This window comes from Haliotis rufescens, unplaced genomic scaffold (genome assembly GCF_023055435.1).
Source record: "Haliotis rufescens isolate VD_foot unplaced genomic scaffold, xgHalRufe1.0.p SCAF_42, whole genome shotgun sequence".
In the NCBI taxonomy this organism is placed as follows: domain Eukaryota; kingdom Metazoa; phylum Mollusca; class Gastropoda; order Lepetellida; family Haliotidae; genus Haliotis; species Haliotis rufescens.
The window spans coordinates 896,733-916,782 of record NW_025964135.1 but is presented as its reverse complement, the minus strand read 5'-3'; the positions used below and the strand labels follow the sequence as shown (position 1 = coordinate 916,782).

The 20,050-nt window shown below is 43.1% G+C and overlaps 1 protein-coding gene across 1 annotated transcript; it reads left to right on the top strand.

Annotated features, from left to right (window-relative positions):
- Positions 1–202: 202 nt before the first annotated feature.
- LOC124116480 (endoglucanase 4-like) lies at positions 203–18,275 on the top strand. Its single transcript, XM_048382952.1, has 15 exons — positions 203–332; positions 1,254–1,433; positions 2,846–3,107; positions 4,292–4,327; positions 5,307–5,470; positions 5,880–6,093; positions 7,149–7,322; positions 7,993–8,177; positions 9,627–9,786; positions 10,369–10,480; positions 10,970–11,120; positions 11,781–11,925; positions 14,944–15,109; positions 16,913–17,103; positions 17,983–18,275. The coding sequence occupies exons 2-15, from the start codon at positions 1,254–1,256 to the stop codon at positions 18,042–18,044; spliced, it is 2,202 nt and encodes a 733-aa protein (XP_048238909.1). The 5' UTR covers positions 203–332; the 3' UTR covers positions 18,045–18,275.
- Positions 18,276–20,050: the final 1,775 nt, after the last annotated feature.

Here is a 20,050-nt window from a genome sequence, read left to right as displayed (position 1 = left end):
GACAGGTATGTACAAATAAGTTCTTCTTTGGACACCCACAATTACCCCAACCCAACCTCTACCCTCACCCCTTAAACTATATACCAAATAAACTGGTTTTCGTTTGACAATACTGAATACCTTATCCCTGTACACTGTGTTGTAATGACGTCCACTACAATACATGCTCTGGCTCTGTAGAAACACCAACACGACAGGACATGAGAGCGTGGTCTGACATATTGTGTCTGTCTATAAAAAGAATGTGAACTCGCAGATGGTACCAACTGTGTTATCTATTATAACACGGCACTTGCTCTACTATATCTGTTGTTTGAGAAGCAAGAGAGAAGGTAAGTTAACTATATCTTGAAAAATACTAAAATCAGAATATTTTTTTCTCAATCAAAAAAATAAATAATTTAATAGTACATGTAGCATGAATATCAGAACTTGAAAGAAGGAAGTGGTGTCATATAACCGCAAACTCATAAACATTGAAGAAGAGTTTATCATATTGCTTGTAGCACTGTCTATTTTTAGTGTGGTAAAATGGGGTTTAACGCCTCAGTTCAACAGCAATGCACTTATTTTGCAACGTGCATGCACGTGTGTGTGTGTGTGTGTGGCTGCTTGTAGTCCTGACTATTGCCGGTTTTATAGTGCCAGCCCTTTGAGGTACCAAGGTCAGTAGGACCGCCTCCGTGGTCTAGTGGTAGTGTCGACCTGGAGAGCGGAAGGTCTAGGGTTCGTTCCCCGGCTGCGTCATGTCAAAAGACGATAAAGGTGGTACTTGTTGTTACCCTGTCTGGCGCTCGGCATTAAGGGGCTAAAACAAGGACTGGTCGGCTTGGAGTCAGTATACTGTGTCTGAGTGGGTCGTTCATGTTAAACTGCGGCATGGTATCTTTGTTTGCAAGCACTATAAAAACGGCATCAGCCTGGCTGTGATGAGGTTGCTCATAATGCATAGATATATATTTCCTTAGTCAGGTGGGAGCAATTCTCTGTGCAGATTTGCGTCCCTTGGGCACACCAGAATCCTATGATTGTGGGTTCGAATCCCGATTCGCCCCGACTATGTTTCTAGGTTTGTCAGCACCATACCCGTGCTCGTGGGTTTCACCGAAGTGGTAGGTGTCTGAACTGCATCACTTTGGGCTTTCCTATCACATTAAGCTGACACACCGTGATATAACTGGAATACTGTTAAAAGCGGCGTTAAACCCAACTCACTCACTCACTCATCAGGTAGGAAATGTTCCCTTTTACAGATGTTAGTCCCACTTCTCCTAGCGCTGGTGGCGCGTCATTCCATGGGTCTGACAATTCCCGTTACCCTGGGAAACCATTGGAGTGGAGGCTTCCAGGGCAAGTTCTGCATACCCTTCACTATTGACGTCACTTCCTGGAAAGCGCACATCACGTTCAGCGAACCCGTGTCATCACTGGAGGTACTATGTCACTCTTGTTTGCAATTGTCATCACTGTCAACTGTCACCACTGTCAACTGTCATCACTGTCAACTGTCATCACTGCCAACTGTCATCACTGTCAACTGTCACCACTGTCAACTGTCACCACTGTCAACTGTCATCACTGTCAACGGTCATCACTGTCAACTGTCATCACTGTCATCTGTCATCACTGTCAACTGTCACCACTGTCAACTGTCATCACTGTCAAATGTCATCACTGTCAACTGTCATCACTGTCATCTGTCATTACTGTCATCTTTCATCACTGTCATCTGGCACCTATAGATGCACTACTGACACAACTACTATCACTTTCTGCTCATGAACGATAAATTACCGTATTCGACGTAATAAGCGCCCCGCTCTAATAAGCGGCCAAGGCGATATTTGTTAATATATTGGCTAGCGAACAATCCCAATTAGCACCCCTTCCGATTGATCAATGTACACAAGACTCATTTATTCGTGTATAATACGCACTCGTGTGTTATATGCGTGGAAAATATATCAGTCGTGTATAAAACGCACAGACTTTTCTTTTGTATCATTTCAGGCTGTCAGCTTAAACCACGAAATTTACGATCTTTCAACTCTGTTTTTTTTCTCATCAAAATTATATTCTAATAAGAGCCCCCTATTTTTAATTTTGAGAGCGCCCTGGGGGCTTATTACGTCGGTTACGGAAGTAATAATACGATAGGCTCATCACAATAAATGCAGTACCTAACTGCCAAAAGAAACGCGAACCATAGAATCATACAGAGAAGTATGTATGTTGAGAAGAGATGTTTCCAGTGTGTACCACTTAATGACAAAACGGGGCGGTCGGGTAGCCTAGTGGTTAAAGCGTTCGCTCGTCACGCCGAAGACCCGGGTTCGATTCCCGACATGGGTACAATGTGTGAAGCCCATTTCTGGTGTCCCCCGCCGTGATATTGCTGAAATATTGCTAAAAGCGGGGTAAAACCATACTCACTCACTTACTTATGACAAAACTGACCATCAGTCAAGTGTTACCACAGTGTCTTCATTCTTATCACGATATTCTACACGTGACTTCCAAACTTTAGACGCTAATCCTGCACGAGCTTTATAATGTGGAGAAACCAGCGACCACGGGCTGGTGCAGACTAACCAAGAAACATAATAAGGGCGAATTTTGGACTGAAAAACACCACCATAAGTTTCTTGCACGCAATTCCGACGCTACTCAGCGAGCTAATAGCTACACCTTAATAGACGACTGGGCCATAATGTAACATGCACGTTATTTCTGTTATCGTAAAATGTATGAATTGCAACAAAATAAAATAATAAAGCAATAAAATAGGGCAAAAGATTAATTGCTGCGCCGTCATTACCATTAATGACTAACTGTGATTGGTCAGATCTGGCTTGCCGACATAGAGTCCAAGAGTGCAGACGGAAAGGAATTCGTGGTTGTCAACAAACCCTTCAACGGAAACGAGCATACAGGCGACGACCTCTGTGTCAGCTTCCTCGGGCACGGCAGCGGCGACATCGACCCTACCGCTACTGTTGTCGTTGAGAATATGCCCGATCCCACCACCCCTCCATCAACGACAAGCACCACGACTACCACCACCACAACAACGCCCACGACGACAAGGACACTTGGACCAGGAGAGAGTAGGTCTTCACCTAGTTGACACTCGCATAATGCAGTTACACATGATGCTGACGTTATACACCTTACATGGACGTAATACAGGTAGCATTGACGTAATACACGTGACATTGACGTAATACACCTGGCATTGACGTTATACACGTGGCATTGACGTAACACAGGTGGCGCTGTAGTAATACTCGTGACATTGACGTAATACACGTGACATTGACGTAATACACGTGGCATTGACGTTATACACGTGGCATTGACGTTATACACGTGACATTGACGTAATACACGTGACATTGACGTAATACACGTGGCATTGACGTAATACAGGTAACATTGACGTTATACACGTGACATTGACGTAATACACGTGACATTGACGTAATACACGTGGCATTGACGTAATACAGGTAGCATTGACGTAAAACACGTGACATTGACGTTATACACGTGACATTGGCGTCATTCCGGTGGCGCTGTAGTAATACTCGTGACATTGACGTAATACACGTGACATTGACGTAATACACGTGGCATTGACGTTATACACGTGGCATTGACGTTATACACGTGACATTGACGTTATACACGTGGCATTGACGTAATACACGTGGCATTGACGTTATACACGTGGCATTGACGTAATACACGTGACATTGACGTAATACACGTGGCATTGACGTAATACAGGTAGCATTGACGTAAAACACGTGACATTGACGTAAAACACGTGGCATTGTCGTAATACACGTGGCATTGTCTTAATACACGTGGCATTGACGTTATACACGTGGCATTGACGTTATACACGTGACATTGACGTAATACACGTGGCATAGACGTAATACACAATACACGTGGCATTGGCGTCATACACGTGACATTGACGTAATACACGTGGCATTGACGTAATACACGTGGCATTGACGTTATACACGTGACATTGACGTAATACACGTGCCATTGACGTAATAAACATGGCCTTGGCGTGATACACGTGGCGCTGACTTGATGACGTTTAACTAAATGGTCATGGACAAACAGAAATGGTATAAAGACAATATGCCTGACACTAGATAGGAACACATGTGACACTGAAATAAACAGATGAGATTGATATGAGATCAGTGGCGCTAACACACTACGCCTTTAAGTTCCAAGAAACAATGTAACACATTTTCTACATTTCCAGCATGGCCACCGACAACGCCACCACCGCCTACGACCAGTGAGTATGACAATCCTTGATGACACACTCTACAGCCACCTCTACACACTACTATTACTGATACACGGGCTTTTCAGCAGCAACAGTATTCCCTGCTACCTGGAGCGACCTTATATTTAGCGTGTTTAATGAACACAAGTGTCAACACTGTATTTTTAGTGATCCATCTACATACTATACTACTTGGTCTTTTACGCCCAATGGAATCTGTTTTGGCAGAAGATCGAGACGTTGACGTTGACGTTGACGTTGACATATTCTCTGGTGTTGGCGTTCTGTATTTAGAACGTCGTGACCGACAATTGAATATTCAATAGACACTGCATCAAGGCATACACTTTTTTTCTCTGAAACGAGGAGCCAAAACAATTATTTTCTTGAATTTCTTTTTCGGCCATCCAGTTTGTCCATCGAAAAGAGTTTGGGAGATAATGCCTGGGCAAAATATATTTCTTATGGGACATATCATTTAAAAAAAACATCCAGCCCCTCCCAGAATATCAAATGGTCAAAATACCTAATATGGTCGCCATAGCGTTTCATGCTACTGAACATTTGATAGGGATATTTTTTTATTTTTTTTATTCACCTTACATATTATCTTCAACCACCATGGTGACTGACTATTGGCGTAACATCGAACCCATCAGATCACCTACCCGTGAAGATTCCGGGGTAGAATAGGTCTTCAGCAACCCATGCTTGTCGTAAAAGGCGACTATGCTTGTCGTAAGAGACGACCAACGGGGTCGGGTAGTCAGGCTCGCTGACTTGGTTGAACCATGTCATCGATCCCAATTGCGTGGGTCGTTGCTTATATCAATCACTGGATTGTCTGGTCCAGACTCGATTATTTACAGACCGCCGTCGTATTGCTTGAATATTGCTGAGTGTGGCGTAAAACAACAAACAAACAAACAAACAAACAGCCATTAGATGTGTTTATGTATACATGTGTAACACCGTGACGACCCCCCAGCCGGCCTGCCATCACTGCACGTCCCCCACAACAGGACGGCCAAGCTGGACCTAATGCAGCATCACGGGGAGAACTGGGAGGGGCGGTTCTGCTTCGACCTCAAGGAGGAGATTGTTGCATGGGAGCTTATTATGGACTTTACGGTAGCGGTCAAGGAGATCACAGTAAGTAGGTGCAAGTGATCAAGGACATCGCGTTAAAACAGGCCTGTGTCAAGGAGAGAGTGAATGATTGAGTATGGTTTTACGCCGCCAGAAATGGGCTTTACATATTGTACCAATGTGGGGAATCGAACCCGAGTCTTCGGCGTGACGAGCGAACGCTCTACCACTAACCCCACCGCTTCTCTTTGATAAGGATGTTATACGCACGCACGCACGCACGAACGAACGCACGCACGCACGCACGCACAAGGATAATATAAGGGTCATATTATTTAATGGAACATATGCAAACGAAGGGAGATCAAATTTGAAGTGCAACAAATATAGATATCCTCGTGATGAGCTTGATAGTTCATAGTTTTGATTTGAATCGATAGTTGGGCTGCATATATTGATTCCTTATGCTTAGAATTTTGAGGGCGATTGGACCCACCCCACCACGTCGTGCTCCAAACACCTGACTGTGGTGAACAAACGCTCCAAGGGCGTCCACTACGCCGGCGAACACTACTGCATCCGGATGATGGGCCACGTGTGCGAAGACAAGGACCCCGACGGCACCGCCGTCCTCGTCGACCTCACCAACGACGCACAGACGTTGCCACGACTCCCCGTCGTAACAGGTACCCCGTTACCAATCAGATAGAGGTTCAATGTGTAGCTATGTTCAACCCAAAAATGTCAGACAAAGATAATTAAAGTCATACCCTTTATTGCCCCTAGATTATTGAGAGTAAGGAGAATTTACCTGTAATCAACAACATAAGTATCTATTGCAACACCTACTATCAACACTATTTGATAGTGATTCAGAAACATCTCCTCGTGATATGGGTGGAATCGTACAATCGACTCTGCTTTTAGCAGAATATAAAAACGGTTTTGTCGCTTTTATTTATTTATATGGTATGAACAAGAAAATTAGATATGAATGTTTGTTTGTTGCACACAGCAATATTCCAGCTATATGACGGCGGTCTGTAAATAATCGAGTCTGGACCAGACAATCCAGTGATTGACATCATGAGCATCGATCCACACAATTGGGATACGATGACATGCATCAACCAAGTCAGCGAGCCTGACCACCTGATCCCGTTAGTCGCCTCTTACGACAAGCATATAGACATGAATGACCTTCCATTGTTAAAAGTATTGTCATCGAGAATGGTAGCGCATGTCATGAAGAAATCCCTAAATTACAGGATTCGTATTTTCTTAAGGATAAAATTCACTGCGATGAATGTTGGGTGTTTAGATGTTGTTAGGAAGTTGTTCAATAATTTCGTGTCGGTTAAACTTAATTCCGAAAATTTTGAAACACACCAATAAAATTAATTGTACAAAATGATTAGGAAGCAAAGAAATCATAAAAAAGGCATAAATCATAGTAGCATTTAATACATGTTATCAACACATAGCGCAACATCTAATGCAGCAAGGAAGGTTTTTGAACTGGCGCGATCACTCGTGTATTTATATCGCTTTGCCTACGATAAAAATATGACGATCGCAGCTGTTTGTTATTTGCTTGAAATCCTCTGACAATTAAACCTTACTATCCCCTCCAAAGATTTTTATCCTTCTTTGAATCTTTGAAATGCCCCGTTAGTAGATTCGTAAGACTCAATAGCAGCATGCAATGCGATGGGTCTAAGTTGGCGATTGTTTGCAACAGGAGCCCAGGCCACCAAGTACAATTACGCTGAGGTGCTGATGAAGTCCATCCTGTTCTACGAGGCTCAGAGATCCGGGAAACTCCCCCCTGACAACAGGATCCCCTGGCGGGCTGACTCCGCCCTGGGAGACAAGGGAGATACTGGGGAGGACCTCACTGGGGGGTGGTATGACGGTGAGTACCACTGTACAGAGGGAGGGGGACTCGGCGTTAGGAGACAAGGGAGTAGACGGGGAGGACCTCACTGGAGGATGGTATGACGGTGAGTACCACTGTACAGAGGGAGGGGGACTCGGCGTTAGGAGACAAGGGAGTAGACGGGGAGGACCTCACTGGGGGATGGTATGACGGTGAGTACCACTGTACAGAGGGAGGGGGACTCGGCGTTAGGAGACAAGGGAGTAGACGGGGAGGACCTCACTGGGGGATGGTATGACGGTGAGTACCACTGTACAGAGGGAGGGGGACTCGGCGTTAGGAGACAAGGGAGTAGACGGGGAGAACCTCACTGGGGGATGGTATGACGGTGAGTACCACTGTACAGGGGGAAGGGGACTCGGCGTTAGGAGACAAGGGAGTAGACGGGGAGGACCTCACTGGGGGGCGGTACCACTGTACAGAGGGAGGGGGACTCGGCGTTAGGTACACAAGGGAGATAATGTGGATAACCTGACTGAAGGATGGTATGACGGTGAGTAAGATGGTCAGAATAGTAGGGGCACCACGGGGGAATATATTTGGGAGCGTGCGTGACTGTTGACATACGCTGCACGCAGGAATATTTCAGTATCTTGTTTGTTTATTTCTAGTCAGGCTAGAAAATAAATACTATATTTTGTTTCAGCTGGAGACAACGTCAAATTCAACCTCCCGATGGCCTTTAGCACAACTCTCCTGACCTGGAGTCTGCTTCAATACAAGGACGCCTACGAGAAGACGGGTCAGCTGGAGAAGATGTACGAGTGCATCAAGTGGCCTCTGGACTACTTCATCAAGTGTCACACCAAGCCGAATGAGCTGTACGCACAGGTAAGCGAACTTAGTATTTAGATACACGTTCGAACAAATAACGTGTATCCCAAAACCAGTGATATCATTTCAGTGTAAGGTCACACAATGGTATACGACTATTTGGCGTGAGGTGGAGATGGTTCATGAACTACATCCGCAGTAAGATGAGCAATCATTTCTGTATACTCAATATAGGCATCTCACATGCGCCGCGTCTGCTTACAATTCAGCATTTACACCCACAGCAACATCCACAACAACGTCCACAGGCACAGCCACAGCCACAGCTAAATCCAGAGTCACAACCATTTGAATCCAAATTTATATCTAAACCACAATCGGACATCAAAACTGCACCATATCAACATGATTCCATCGAGCGACATTTAAAATCACATTCGAAGTGCACCCACACCTGCTTTTGCATATACACCCCCACACAAATACAAAATCCCTAGCATCCACATCTTCATCTTCATCAGCGAACACATCCGCATCTACATCAACATCTACATCTACATCCACATCCACATCTACACCAACACCAACATCTAAATCCACATCCACATCCACATCCTCATCCGCATCTACATCTACATCCACATCTACATCTACATCTACATCCACATCTACATCTACATCCACATCCACATCCACATCCACATCCACATCCTCATCCACATCCACATCTACATCTACATCCACATCCACATCCACATCCACATCTACATCTACATCCACATCTACATCTACATCCACATCCACATCTACATCTACATCTACATCTACATCCACATCCACATCCACATCTACATCTACATCCACATCTACATCTACATCCACATCCACATCCACATCTACATCTACATCCACATCTACATCCACATCTACATCTACATCCACATCTACATCTACATCCAAATCAACATCCACATCCACAACCACAACCATCCACATCCACATCCACATCCACATCCACATCTACACAAACACCAACATCTAAATCCACATCCACATCCACATCCTCATCCGCATCTACATCTACATCCACATCTACATCTACATCTACATCCACATCAACATCCACATCCACATCTACATCCACATCCACATCCTCACCAACATCTAAATCCACATCCACATCCACATCCACATCCTCATCCTCATCCACGTCCACATCTACACAAACACCAACATCTAAATCCACATCCACATCCACATCCACATCCACATCCACATCTACATCCACATCCACATCCACATCCACATCCACATCCTCATCCACGTCCACATCCGCATCCGCATCCGCATCTACATCCACATCCACATCCACATCCACATCCTCATCCACATCCACATTTACACCAACACCAACATCTAAATCCACATCTACATCCACATACACATCCACATCCACATCTGACAGAGACTGCTTAAGAGAGCGCCACCATGTTGTGTTCCATCTAGGTGGGGGATGCCGGCATAGATCACGGCGTCTGGACCAGCCCAGAGCGCATGACCGGAAGGAGACCTGCCATGAAAATAGATGCAGCAAACCCAGGGTCCGATTTGGCAATGGAAACAGCCTCTGCCATGGCTGCTGGTTCCATAGCATTTAAACAAAAAGGTAGAACAGTTGATACTCTCTTTATCAGGATGTTCCATACCATATTACAGAATTTCCACATACCCAAGAACAATCATACCCAAGCTTTATTTCAACGCCAGTGTCATGGACAAGAAAAAAGGGCATAATTCAATAAACTACTCTTATAACGAGCACGCATATAACGAACTGACGGATATAAGGAACTATTTTTTGGGTCCCGGCCATTTGCTGTATATATGCTGCATATATATTAATAACGCACTACGGTTATAACGAACTAAAATTAGTGGTCCCTTTGCATTCGTCATAACCGTAGTTAACTGTACATAGAATCCTTACAATCTGCATTTTTCGCCTCGTGTAGTATCATAGATATTGTGCCATCTATGCTGCATATATATTAATAACGCACTACGGTTATAACGAACTAAAATTAGTGGTCCCTTTGCATTCGTCATAACCGTAGTTTACTGTACATGCATGGAATCCATACAATCTGCACCTTTCGTCCTGAGTAGTTTCTTTAATATATTGTTTACAAAAGAATGAAAGTATTATGCTGTTTTGAACTTGTGTTATGTGACCTGTATGACCTCTCAGACCCCGCTTACTCGGCCACCCTGCTGAAACACGCCAAGCAGCTGTTCGAGTTCGGCAGGGCGAACCAGGGAAAATACAGCAACAGTGTACAAGGGGCCCAGGGATTTTACACGTGAGTGGGAGCGCGCGGGAGATGTGTCCGGTGTTTGTTATCATGCGAAGTATGCGTGATGGAATCTGTAACGAATGTATGACGGATATGTGACGGATGAGCGTTTGGATGTTGAAGGTTAAGAAATCTTCTCCCTCCCCTCACTTTTTGAAAAGGGTGAGCGTAAACGTTGGAGGTAAGTAGGTTTAATGTTATCGTAAACAAAACTCCGAATGAAGATGTTGACACTGCTAGGGTTTTCGAAAGCTTTACGTGATGCTAACGACAATGACACTGATAATAAAAATGACGCCGTTTCTAATAAAACAAAGTGCATTAAGAAAATAAAATAGGAAATAATATAACAGTAACAGATTTCATAGTTTAGGAGAAAAAAACCAATTTAAACATATAGTAACCTGAATAATATACATGTCGATGGTAATGCAAATTATTTTCGACCTCGAGTATATTGGTGGTTAAGTATTTCATATTTGTCTTGCGACTCAGATCCCAGGATTACGAGGACGAGAACAGCTGGGGAGGTGTGTGGCTGTACAAGGCTACTGGAGATCAGACCTACCTGGACTATGCAGAGAAACACTTCGTGAACAAAACCGCCTGGGGCTTCTCCTGGGATGAGAAGATCGGCGGTGCCAATGTACGTAGACGTCCTGTCCTATATGCCTTTGTGTTTTTGTTGTTTAACAGTGATTGTAGCTGTGCTACACTGTTTCTGTTGAGATTCGATAGACGCTCGTTGCATGGTGTTTGGCTAGTGACCAGACGTCAGGAAGCTACTATGATTAGATGCTAGTGTGGTGTGTAAACATGCGTCCGGTTCGGTATGTTATAGAAACATGTGGAAAGTTCTGTGCTGTTCTTGTGCCGATAAACTGAGGGCACTGTCTTGAATTTTTGAACATTTGTGTATATTTTTCATAAACATGTTGTTTTTGTTTTGCATATCGTGTATACTGATTTGTAACCAATTCATAAACGAAAATATGTGAACATTATTTCAACCTGTCATATTATATACAGAAAATGTTCTCCTCTAATGAGATGATTTTTCAGTTATCCACAATCAAGTCAGGCTCTGATGAACACAGATGGCATCCTACCTCTGGCACAACATGAGGTTATCTAGATCATGTCCTCCAGGTTAACAATACCCCGCATATGGATGATGTATGAGTAATGTACTACAACTGTTTGTTGCCAGTTACTGATGTACGAGGCCACGAAGATGTCCTCCAGGTTAACAATGCCCCGCATATGGATGATGTATGAGTGATGTACTACAACTGTTTGTTGCCAGTTACTGATGTACGAGGCCACGAAGAAGGACATGTACAAGCGGGTGATCGTGGACACTTTCGTCTCGTGGTTCCCAGGTGGAGATATCACATACAGCCCTAAATGCATGGCCTTCCGGCTGGAGTGGGGGGCCTTGAGATACGCATGTGAGTCACTGGAATCTACTTCATAGCCTGGTGAAGGCCTTCATGTATACTCATGGACATTAATTAAGCACCACCCGTATATTCTCAGACCGAGCCGCTTCAATGAACTGGTGCATGAAATATGCAAACAGTTACAATACCAAATACATTATTTTGTGAAAAAGAAAGGGTTGAGGGAAATATACCCAAGATTTCCATGAAGTCATTTGTTTTATTTGATGTTACAGATTTGGTAAATGACTTAATTTCATCGAAAACATTACTTTTGTTGCACAGACGTAACTGTCAGTACCATGCACCCGTTTTGTTCACGGAATAATGTCCTGCAAGTCCAAATATTGACTTTCCACCAGTATCTTGTGTAACCTCCCTGAACCCGAACAACTGGTTCAAGACGCTTTCTCATTCTTTGGATCAATCCCTGGATTTGATTCTGAGGAATTCTGTTCCATTTTTCATGCAAAGCAGCAGTCAATTCATTGAGCGTATGGACAGGTGGGTCTCTTTGACGAACACGACGACCTAAAATAAACCCACAGATACTCAAGTGGTTTGAGATCTGGACTCAAGGCTGGCCATGGAATGGTCTCAACAGCATTCTGTTGCACGAACTGAGTGACAGCACGTGCTCTGTGAGGCGTGGCACTGTCATCCATGAAGATGGGTCTTGTGGCTAGAGGATGATTATCAAAAAGGGGGACAACAACTCTTTCAAGGATCTCCTGTTGATAACGAGGCCCATTAAGGTTACCAGGAATGGTGAACTCCATCTTGCAACCCAAGGAAATGCATCCCCATACCATGAGTGACCCTCCCCCAAAGGGAACCGTCTCCTGGATATTGCGGGGAACCATGGCTGTGTTCCTTTGTCTCCGGACACGTGTACGACATCCACCATATGCAATAAGAACCAACCCTCATCTGAAAAGTGAAACCTCTGCCATGATGCTCGAACACGTGGATTACATCAGGCAAGTCGTGCTTATTTGTGAGCAGGAGACAGTATAATACACTCGATGGGTCTTCTGCTGCTTTTAGCCGATTTCTGAGGGTTCTGAAGATAAGAGCTCGCCCTGGGAACCACAGTTGCTTTAAAGATGTGCTTGAGTTCCATGGACGGCGCCTAACAAGTCCCAACAATGTCTATCCCTTCTTTTTGTTATCTTACGGGTTCTGCCAGGTCTTGGACGATCTTTCAAGATATTTGTAGCCCTATTTTTGTTCAAGAGTCTTGAAATGATAGAAGGATTGCGCCCATGTTGACGTCCAATTTGTCTGAGGGACATTCCTGCATTTCTCATGCCAATAATTTGCCACCTTGTAGCCTCTGACAATTTACGACGTGCCATGACAATATAAGGGTACTGGATACGCAATACAAATTGAAAGTATAGGGTGTGACATGAAATGATTCAAAGCTTGACTTCATCAATGTTGTCGGTTTGACATTGCCCGTGCATTGCGCGTCGTTGCACGTGCATTACATGTCTCCACAAAAAGTCATGCTGTACAGCAAGATGCAATTTGTCACAATGATCAATCAGAAAAATGCTGTTTTTTTAATTCACAGAATTAAAAGTCTATGCATTGGGTGTTGCATAATTAATTTCCATGTATATATATCATTTTAGACCCGGTCTTTCTTAGGGTAATAAAAAAGAGTCGAAAGTGACACTGATTTCCTTATATGGAGCTCAGTCTAGTTTACTTTTCGGTGTTGAAAGTAACTGGTGTTTGTGGAACAAATTGACTTTCATGTTTTGATAATTCGAAATCGAACAAAATTTGAAATAAAATATTTTAAAAAGAATCCACTAGAGAAGGAGTCGTATATCTGTTGTTACGCATCTGTCATTGAGTCATCGAGCCCAGCCATTCGATCTATTTCATCGCTCCGTACGACAACCATAGGTTGCCTGTTCTAACTGTACATATGTGGATTATGGATTAAAAATCTAATGAGTGAAACCCTGAAACCAGAACAGAATAAGTGCATGATAAGCGTTCTGCCAGAGTTAGTGAGTGAGTTGGGTATAACGCCGCTTTTAACCGTATTCCATTTATATCACGACGTGTCAGCTTAATGTGGGAGGAAAGCCCGAAGTGATGCAGTTCTCAGACGTTTACCACTATAGTGAAACCCACAAGCACGTGTATGGCGCTGACAAACCTAGAAACATAATCGGGGCGAATCGGGATTCGAATCCACAATCATAGGTTTCTGGCGTGCCCAAGGGGCGCAACTCTGCACAGCCAAACGCGGCGCCTAAGACGACTGGGTCACCCATGCCCCCGTGCCCCGCGTGCCCCGCGTGCCCCGCGTACTGCCAGAAGGAGCGGCATCTCATGGCGTTCCTGTTCTATACCTGCCTTTTCTCTGAGACAAACACCCCCTTTCATCGCTCTGTGTTTACCATATATAGAGTTTATTATGCGGGTGTATGCATATTAAGGAACGCTCTTTTCTATTCCTCGAGCCAGAGTTTCGTAAATTCGGTCGATTGATATCACGAATATGATAACCTCCACAATAGTCACACTTTGTGAACAGCTGCATTGAAGATTTGGTCTTCGTTATTGGTGATGTGGTGAGGTGAGGTGAGGTGATGTGATGTGATGTGATGTGAGATGATGTGAGGTGAGGTGAGGTGATGTGATGTGATGTGATGTGAGGTGAGGTCATGTCTTTATAACGTTATTAATTCATTTCAAAATGTCAACAATGTCATCAAGCGTTGAAATCATAAATACAGATTTGCTTCGTCAACAGTTAGAACTATGTCGACCATGCCGTCCAGCGGTGACAGCTTTATGACACACGATCTTCTCAAGGACTCGCTTATCTTAAACATTTATACAGATACATATATATAGATATGATAAAAATTAACACGAGTCAGCGGATATGAGCTTATCACGATCGTTGAACAGAATAGAGACTTGTTCTTCGTTCACATTCAAGAATTATGAAGATATATTTAACTGTTCTTTGATACTTTGATACCTGTTCTATTTCAGCCAATACGGCATTCCTAGCTTTGGTTGCTGCGGACGACGGAATTAATACCGAGTCGTACCGGAAGTGGGCAATGACGCAGCTTCATTACGCATTTGGCGACGCCGGAAGGAGTTACATCGTCGGCTTTGGCGTGAATCCACCTGAACGGCCACATCATCGCGCCAGGTACAATATGCTGGATACAGCGACAGCGGGTCTTGTGATGTGCTCCTAGAATATCACAACTAACATTCTGTCACACCCTAAACCTTATTTCCCTTTTTGTGGGGCGGTGAAGTCGTTTCGTGTTGAAAGCTCGTCACGCCGAATATTTGAGTCCGATTTCCCACATGGGTACAATGTGTGAAGCCAATTTCTGGTGTCCCCCGCCGTGATATTGCTGGAATATTGCTAAACGAGGCGTCAAACAATACTCACTCGGTCACTTTCTCGTTCCCTTTTTTTGAATTTGTATTTATTATTTTCTATAGTCTTTTAAAACCCAATTGAAAGTACTCTGTGCTAAAGAATTACAAAATGCTATGGGCTCCATTTTCCTCCTAGATACCAGTAGACTTTCATATCTTCATATTTTATTTGTTAAATATGTTATTTAAGAATACGGGTGCACTGGTGGCCCAGTCGTCTAAGGCGCGATATAACTGGAATACTGTTAAAAGCGGCGTTAAAACCAACCCACTCACTCACTCACTATTTAAGACTACATAACCGGCCTTATCTGATATATTTACTCTATTTATCAGGTTTGTTGACAAACGCGCTCATTTCGCTGCACATTGTATCAAGAATACATGAATACGACTTTATTGCTACGTCGTAAAATAACAAACAAGTGTTTGTGAAAACGGTTTTCTTTCACAGATGTTATATACCTGAGCGAGAAAAACTCCCAAACTATTTGTTTCCGGAAGAGACTATATTAATGACGTCATACCAGCGTGGTATTTCAAGCGTGGCTCATGTAATTTGAGAACTGACATTTTTCAAAATTTGAATTTATCAAAATGCCACGAGAAGCAGTAAGTGAATGTCGCCATATTTGACACATTACTAAGTCACCATTCACGGCATTATTTTCTGTGTGTTTAGAATTCTAAATATCGGATATTTCCTGGAAAAATTAAATTTAAAAAATTGCATAATTATTATAACGAGTATCTGTTTTGTCATCAAGTCACTAATGATAATTCTGAAACGTCGCCGAAAAGCCTGGAATCGTTTAGAATGTTTGGAAAAACGCAAACACGAACGCCAAAGTGTACAAATTATTTGGATGAAATCAAGCAAAATAAAATTGGGTGTGGAAACGAACGCTGTGCTCGGAAAACTGTATTTGTTGAAATGTAGACAAAGCAAAATTCAGAGTTTACACATGTAGCATTCTCGCATATTTTGAGAGATCAATTCGTCTAATTGTTGCTTACATTGGCTCACGCGTTAGAGAATATTCGTGGGGAGAGTGTCGTAGCACGAAGTACGGAATAAAATATATATATTACAATGATCAGGTAAATTCAACAGAAATCGTGACAGTGTCCGTCCTGTGAGACGCCATGACTGTGATTTCTGACTAATTTCCTTGGTTGCATTGGAAAACAAATAACAGCACGCAGATTTTCTGATTGTTTCTGATTACTTACATGACTTATTATGTACATTCCCTCAATCAACGAAAATCCTCCTCTGAAAATCGACGCATTTGAAAAGTTGTTCTATCACTTCCGGGAAAACGTGCATATATGATGTATAAATGCAAGTTTGTGTGCATTTATTGAATATAAATGCAGGTTTTCGGGAGCTCTCTACCAATCAGAATTGCCTAAATTTGGGTAACAAATTCATTTTGTAATTATATGTAACGTGCTTGTAAAAAATCAAAATATTTATTATTCCATTCTTAATGCAAAATTCAGTCCAAAAGAAATGTCATGTGCTAATGGAAATTCAAACACTGTTTTACTTGGGCAGCTCCTGCCCCATGTTACCGGCCCCATGTGACTGGGAGTCCCAGACCAACAAGGGCCCCAACCCCCACACCCTGTACGGCGCCATGGTGGGCGGCCCCGGTAAAGACGACAGCTACAAGGATGACAGAAAAGACTACGTCAAGAATGAGGTAGCATGCGACTACAACGCCGGCATGCATGCCTCTACAGCAGGTGCGTGAACGTGTGTGAAGCTACAGGCTCTAAACATAGTTACAGCATCAGAGTGTGTGATGTGAACAGTGGGTGTGTAGACTGAACGTGCTGATTAGGTCTTGCGGCAACGATGCTACGCGTGAATCCGAAGATGGATTCTCGTTGGCAGACATATTTTATTGCATTGACATTTTATATTTTAAAACCCATCTTTTTACGCCTTATAGATATAAGAACTTCAAAAAAATCATGAGCAGTTAATCTTTCTGCTAAAGATGAATATTGCCGCCTTTCTCGTAACTTCAAACACTGTTTTAGTCTACCTTCTACTTTCACAGTGTAAACATACCCTGGGACGTCTACAGGGGTATTAACATATTACTAACTTATTTGGTGATGAGTTTTCAAGAAAAGTCACGCTTCCACAACCCTCTGTGCCTACCACTTGTATGTTAACTTTTGAAAAAATTGCACAACTCATTTTTTCTGAAATAAATTTGTAATCGTGCTTGAATAAATACCATTTACTCGGTCGAACTGGTACAAAGACAACAACATCCTCTACATCATTATTACATGGAGTCTAACATGTGCCTATGTTTTCCTCTATTAGCTTGTGCGAGTCGGGCGGGTCTGTGGTCAAGGTGTTTTGCAGCTCGGTGTACAGAGTTGCTTCCCTTAGCTGACAGGATCCGCTGGTAGCGAGTTCGAACCCTAGAGCATATCATGACCCTTGATCAGTCCCCATCCAGCCCGTACAGAATTCGTCTATGCGTCAAACGCCTACGTCCTCATGTGATATGTATGTCTACACATAAATCTACACGCCGTAACAACTGAAGTACTATTCAAGGCGTCGTTTACCTCTTCTCACTGACTCACTCTTGTCTATTTCAGGCCTAATGCATCTGGCTCTCGCCCACGAGCTCCCCACGTCATACAAGGAGATCTGCCCCTAGATGCAGCCTTCACACCGTCTTGACGCAACACCATAGAAGCTGGAAAATTTCTTCAGAAATTCAATTGTTTAAAGTGTGTTTCTGAAGTATGACATTGAAAGTTTACACAACCATGATACAATTCGGCCTGTGTCTTAGACAAGCAGATATATTCATGTATATTGAAAAAAGATTAGTTGTAAATATAACACGCCAGAGAATAATCAATGATAAAAGTGATTGAGAATATTGTTTTCAGCTTTCCACTTCTGACAAAAGCACACTTTGATGAATCACAAACAGACCCATGACATACTCACCGCCAAAAGAAACGCGAAGCACAGAAACATATAGAGAAGTATGTACGTGAAGAAGAGATGTTTCCAAAGTGTACCAATTAATGACAAAACTAACAATCAGTCAAGTGTTACCACAATGTCTTTATTTTTATCACAATATGCTGCACGTGATATCCAAACTATACACGCTAATCCTGCACAAGACACATGGTGCATCTCGAGTCATGGATCTATGACGTCACATGTGATGCGTTCATGAGCGTCGGTTCACGCAACATAACAGTATGTTCGTTTGTGTATCAAACAAAACTAATGTCTCTTGAACAAGAGTAATTCTTCATATTTTAAACAGCATGTATCATAATGGTATTCGCGTTTCTTTCGTTGGTGAGTATATTATTTATCTTGAAGTAGGAACCATAGCATTGTTCTTACAACACAGCTCTGACGTCAGCTCTCATGACGTCATCACGCCGTACACAAGGATTGGAGAGTCACAAGGAACACGTCATTACACACGATGCCATACCACCACTCATGTGTGTGTGACTACATCTTCCTCGTTACCTGAAATATTGGGTTTTTATCCCCCGTTTGACAGCGTCGTTTTGAATGAGATGAGGTGAAATGGAGTTTAACGTCGCGTCCAAGATTATTAGATTTACATAGCGGCGTGCATGTACGTGTGTGTACGTGTGTGTGTGTGTGTGTGTGTGTGTGTGTGTGTGCTTGTACTAGCATTTATAATACTAGCCCATTGAGATACCAGAGTTTAACATGAATACCACACTCAGACACAGTATACTGACCTCGAGCAGACCAGTCCTTGTTTTAACCCCATAATGCCGAGCGCCAGACAGGGTAACAAGAAGTACCATCTTTAAACGTCTTTTGGAATGACGCGGCCGGGGATCGAACCACGGACCTTCCACTCTCCGGGCGGACGCTCTACCACTAGACAATGGAGGCCGTCGCGTCGTTTTGGGGTGATCGATGACCACCTTTCAACAACTAAATAGAGGATGCCGTGAAACCTCGTCGACATAATATGACTGAAGACATGCACCATTATCGACCAACCATGGAGGATACTTATGGTGGTTGTCTCATCGAGTGACGTGATTTTAGATGGATGTGTGGAGATGTTGGACTCAGACACTACATTTTCGATAACTTACATTAGAAATTGTCATATGTGGTTTCCTTGCTACCATGACCTAACCAACCATAAAGGACTCGCATCTCAACACTAGGGAAGCTCTTACATGTCACCGATACTGGTGTCACCATAAAGTTTGCCCAAGATGCAAAATATCCTAGCGACTATCACGTGTCGGATGGTAGTGTTTGAGTGAGTGAGTGAGTATTGTTTTACCCGCTGTTAGTGATTATTTACCGCCACGTCACTGCGTCTACACCAGGGTTTCACACATTGCGCATGTACATTCCCAGGAACTCCATATATCGTCTCCCATCAATTGAACGTTGTGCATTTAATAAATTATATGTGACATTTACATAATCATATAAAGTCTATGGTTCCAGTCCGACTTCATCATGAGTATGTATATGTGAATCACGATCAAAAACTGATGACACCAGGTGTTTGCAAAAAAAATGAGCGCATCCTGCCCTAACAGTGGCACCGTCATAAACACATGCAAAGGCAAATAAAATGTTCACCTGAAATAACCCAGACGTGAACATGTGGTTCAAATCAAAATAGGG